This window comes from Solanum stenotomum, chromosome 4 (assembly GCF_019186545.1).
Source record: "Solanum stenotomum isolate F172 chromosome 4, ASM1918654v1, whole genome shotgun sequence".
Classification (NCBI taxonomy): domain Eukaryota; kingdom Viridiplantae; phylum Streptophyta; class Magnoliopsida; order Solanales; family Solanaceae; genus Solanum; species Solanum stenotomum.
The window spans coordinates 35,070,577-35,073,695 of record NC_064285.1 but is presented as its reverse complement, the minus strand read 5'-3'; the positions used below and the strand labels follow the sequence as shown (position 1 = coordinate 35,073,695).

Genomic DNA, 3,119 nt, shown 5'->3' with positions numbered 1-3,119 from the left:
GTATGGCTTAGCAGTTTGATACTCTTGTAGTTGTTACAGTTTTGGATATCACCCTTGTTTTTATACAACGAAACCATTGTACTCCACCTCCATTCATCAGGCATCTTTGCTATCTTACAAATAACATGAAACAACCCAGTCAACCACTCTATACCTGCTTTGTCCGTGCTCTTCCAAAATTCCACCGGAATCTCTTCGGGTCCAGTCGCTCTTCCCCTACTCATCCTACCAATAGCACGTACAACCTCCTCGATCCTAAAACACCTACAGTACCTAAAGTCCGGAAGTCTTTCAGAGTGCGCCAAATCACCCAACACAATGTCTCTGTCCCCTTCTTTATTTAAAAGTTTGTGAAAGTATCTTCACCATCTTTGCTTGATGGAGGTCTCTTCCACCAATACTTTGCCTTTCTCATCCTTGATACACTTCATTTGGTCCAAGTCGCGAGCCTTCCTCTCTCTTCCTTTTGCGAGCCTATACAATTTCTTATCCCAAACTTTGTCCCCCAGCTCGACATTCAAGCGTTCGAAAGTTGTCGTCTTAGCCTTTGTAACTGGTAACTTAGCTTCTGTCTTTGTTGTCTTATAAACCTTCTTAAGCGTCCGCTTCTCTTCCTCATATACGCACTCCACCAAGTTTGTGTATGCCGCCTTCTTTGCTTCTACTTTGCCTTGGACTTCCCCATTCCAACACCAATCTCCTTTATGTCTTCCAAAGTTACCCCTTGATACCCCTAACACCTTTGAAGCAACTTCCCTAATGCAACTAGCTGCTTTATTCCACATGGTGTCCGCATCCCCACTACCACTCCAAGCCACCCCATTTAATCCTCGGTATATCAAAAACAATCTTCTTCCTCCTATCCCTATTAATTTCTAGGTCCATCACCAAAAGCTTGTGTTGGGTAGTAAGATTTTCACTTGGGATAACCTTGCAATCCTTATAGAGACCTCTATCACCCTTCCTAAGGAGTAAGTAATCTATCTGAGTCTTAGCTATCCAGCCACGAAAGGTAACCACGTGGTTCTCCTTCTTCGGAAAGCATGAGTTAGCAATCACCAACTCAAAGGCTTTAGTGAAATCCAGAAGCAAAGTTCCACCTCCATTTCTATAAATAATACTTTAGAAATTATTCGTTTGCTAAAAGATAGTGATATAAATGGTTATAGAACTGATTTTAACTATCTGCATATTAGTTTGGTGCAAGTGGTTGTTAAGCCCCTTTTACGTAAAGGCCTTGATATTTCTGTTTGTGTCCTCCTTCGAGATGACCGTTTTCTTAATTTTGATGATTCTTTGTTAGGAGTCCTACAGAGTAACCTCACTGATTGCCCGATATACTTCAATTGTTATCCTAACTTTTCTATTGACATTAGTGATCCTAATTCCATAGACTCCTTGACACTCAATGTCAAAACTAAGAACTTCACTAGCAAAGCCAATACTCGTGAGATAGCGATTATCTATCGGGTTTATTATAGGTTTCTGAAAACCACTCTTGCATCAAAGGCTCTTACTGAGAGCCAGAAAGGTGTAACTATGCTTATGGAAGCCAACCATGAACATAGTACTATTTTTGTCCCTCGACTTCTCAATTGGAACGATGTACTTTCCAGCAATGATTGGTGTTTTGAATCCATAACCCAACCTTTCTCCTCTCACTCTGAGAGATCTCAAATTGAAAGGGTCATTCAGTTCCGTGATGGGTCTATAGAACTCTAGTTCCTTGACAATTCTGATACTAGATCTTCATCACATAGAAGATCATCTTGGTCTAGTCCGTCAACTTTGTGTCCTTTGAGACCCATTCCTAGACCTACTTCTTCTTCAAAAACCTTTAAGGAAGCTGAAGCTGAAGCTATTCCTGTTGATAACAACAAAGGAAAAGTCACCGGAGTAGACTTTTCTTGAGATATCCCTAAAGTATTTTATTAAGATCAGCCTACTAGCCCCACTGCTAGCGTGATGGAGCCACCCCAGGTGAAAAAACCAAGATGGATCACGATGCTCAAGACAGGTGATACTTTCAATCCTAATCAAGGTATCCTTCACAAACTTTGGACTCATCCAGACAACCAGACAAAGAGAAAATGGTATGTTGCTACCTATACTCTTCAACAAAGAGAAGCCTTCAGGGACTTATAGATGGCTTACATGAGAAGGGATCGGCTGTGAAATCAAATTCTTCAAATGGTTTGAGATGACCGGGAAGTTTGAGAATCAAATCGAAACTCTTCAAATGATCATCAACAAATGGTATACAACTTCTTACAAGGTTGTTGAATCTATTACTCCTCCTCTTGAAGGACTCAATATTCCTGTTGCACGAACCATCAACAAAGCTTCTCCTTTCAAAGAAAAATGTGATAAGCCTTCCTTTTTCGTCACTCCAGCTGACATAGATCGAGTAGTAGAACAAAACAACTACTTCAACCAAATTCTTCATTCGATTTCCAGACAAATAGAAGATTTTGAATCATCCATTAGTGGAAGACCTAGTCCATCTTCTACTTCATCCAGTCATAAAATTGAATCGAACCCATGATTCAAACTCACTGAGTTCTCTAGAGAAAAATTCCGTAAATTCAAAGATACTTTTGAAATTTCTGGAAATGTCATTGACAAAATCAATGAACAACTTTCCAACTTCAATATTTCCACCAAAGAAGGGAAAAACCAAAAGAATGTCTACCCTCCTAGAAAAAAACTCTCTCATACATAAACTCTCAAATGATTGTTTTCATAACATGAAAAATTATCATAACTGTCCTTCTTTCCCAGACCTTCAGTATGAGGAAAATGCTTTCTTATCCACTTCTTCTCATGAAGGAAGAGGCATCATCGAATGGAACATTCATGGTCTAGCTGAGCATCAAATCTACAACAAGCTCCATGAAATGGTAGTTGGTATTACAACATACAAAATTAGAAGCTCTACTGACAAAGAAGCTGCTATCATGATTGCTGCAGGTTTCACTAGCATGTTAAAACATTGGTGGGAGAACTACTGAAACAAATGAAGCCAAGCACCTCATCTACAATGCTATTGCAACAGAAACCGTAATCAAAACCGAAGGAGCCATTGAGACTACTTCTTAAGTTACTAGGGAAGATGCTTG

At 39.7% G+C, this 3,119-nt stretch overlaps 1 protein-coding gene across 1 annotated transcript; it reads right to left on the bottom strand.

Annotated features, from left to right (window-relative positions):
• Positions 1 to 801: 801 nt before the first annotated feature.
• Positions 802 to 2,067, bottom strand: LOC125861454 (uncharacterized). The gene is made up of 3 exons (XM_049541349.1): positions 1,947 to 2,067; positions 1,732 to 1,864; positions 802 to 1,108 (listed from the first exon to the last, which is right to left on the bottom strand). The coding sequence occupies exons 1-3, from the start codon at positions 2,065 to 2,067 to the stop codon at positions 802 to 804; spliced, it is 561 nt and encodes a 186-aa protein (XP_049397306.1).
• Between the last annotated feature and the right edge of the window lie 1,052 nt (positions 2,068 to 3,119).